The sequence below is a fragment of the Fragaria vesca genome, linkage group LG1, assembly GCF_000184155.1.
Source record: "Fragaria vesca subsp. vesca linkage group LG1, FraVesHawaii_1.0, whole genome shotgun sequence".
Classification (NCBI taxonomy): Eukaryota; Viridiplantae; Streptophyta; class Magnoliopsida; order Rosales; family Rosaceae; genus Fragaria; species Fragaria vesca.
The window spans coordinates 14135889-14137294 of record NC_020491.1 but is presented as its reverse complement, the minus strand read 5'-3'; the positions used below and the strand labels follow the sequence as shown (position 1 = coordinate 14137294).

The 1406-nt window shown below is 39.1% G+C and overlaps 2 protein-coding genes across 2 annotated transcripts in view; both read left to right on the top strand.

Moving 5' to 3' along the window:
* Positions 1–646, top strand: part of LOC101312581 (protein SUPPRESSOR OF npr1-1, CONSTITUTIVE 1-like) — a 2184-nt gene extending 1538 nt beyond the window's left edge. The window contains exons 3-5 of the mRNA XM_004289290.1: positions 76–357; positions 441–510; positions 633–646. Of these exons, the coding sequence (XP_004289338.1) occupies positions 76–357; positions 441–510; positions 633–646 (366 nt within the window). The remainder of the gene's footprint in view (positions 1–75; positions 358–440; positions 511–632) is intronic.
* A 45-nt stretch (positions 647–691) lies between these two features.
* LOC101306755 overlaps positions 692–1406 on the top strand; it is a 2027-nt gene continuing 1312 nt past the window's right edge. The window contains exon 1 of the mRNA XM_004288183.1: positions 692–1358. Within this exon, the coding sequence (XP_004288231.1) occupies positions 723–1358 (636 nt within the window). The 5' untranslated portion in view covers positions 692–722. The remainder of the gene's footprint in view (positions 1359–1406) is intronic.

The window sequence follows — 1406 nt, the reverse complement described above, 5'->3', positions numbered from 1 at the left end:
ATTTCGTTTAAGCATGATATATATATTAGACCCTGTGTGGAATTAACTTTTTCTTTATTCTGAATTAATATCCAGGGAACAGAAGCAATCAAAGGCATCCGCTTGAGCCTATCAGAATTAGAAGAGGCAGATTCAAACTGGAATTTTGAATGCTTCTCTAAGATGCTCAAACTTATGTTTCTTGAATTTGATAATTTAATAGTTAGTTCAGGCCCCAAATTCCTCCCAAATTCTTTGATAATACTCAGATGGAGTTGGTATCCTTCCAAGTCTCTTCCAGCATGTTTCAGACCAAATTTACTTGCTGAACTTGAAATGTCGAATAGTCAACTCGTTGAGCTTTGGGATGGAAGACTGGTAACAATGTTGATCATGTTTTCTACTTCACAATAGAATCTTAAATTTTCCAAAGGTAATTATTTGTTCCATGCATTGTACAGGACTTGCCTAAATTGAAATGTATGGATCTTAATGTCTCCAAATATTTGAAGAAGACCCCAGATTTCACAGGTATGCCGAACCTTGAGGCGTTGATTCTTGCAGATTGTGAGGGTTTAGTGGAGGTCCATCCATCCATTGCAGTGCACAAAAAACTTAAGTGGTTGACACTCCACGGATGCAAAAATGTTAAGAGCTTCCCAAGTAAGATTGAAATGGATTCCCTCGAGGCTCTCGACCTTTCCTACTGCTCAAAACTAAAGATTCCAGAATTTGGAGAAGGGATGGAAAAGCTGTCTAACCTTCACATATCCTGTACTGCTACTGAGGAACTACCGGGTACAGCAATTTTTAAACTGAAGTCTCTTTCAGGGCTCTATATGTCAGGATGCCCAAAACTGAAGAAATTAGTAGAAAATACGGGGGAGACAGAGTGTTTGAAACCGGCTATGAGAAGTAAGCTTGGCTCCTTATTCAGAAGAAAGAGTCTAGAGCCTTCGTTGCCATCTCCAAGGGCTTTACGGTCTTTGTTGTCGTTAGATCTAACTAATTGTCATCTTAGTCAAGGAGTAATCCCCGATGATATTGGCTACTGCTTTCCATCTCTAATTGAGTTGCGTCTTGGTGGAAATGATTTTATTACTCTTCCCGCAAGCATTAAATGCCTTTCTAAGCTTGAATTCATTCATTTGACGGGGTGCAAAAGGCTTCAACAATTACCGGATCTCCCATCGATTAGTCGTTTAAGAGTTTATGCAAATGATTGTGATTCCTTAAAAAAGTTGTCAGAACCATCACAGCAGGGCACATCCTCCAATTTAGAGGTCTTTCGTTTAACAACTGTGAACTGTTTTGGATTGATTGACAATGAAGGCTTCACTAATGGAATATTTTCGATGCTAAGAAGATTGGCTGCTCAGGTATGTTACATCGATCACTCATATTTGTATGTCCTCTCTCTCTCTCTC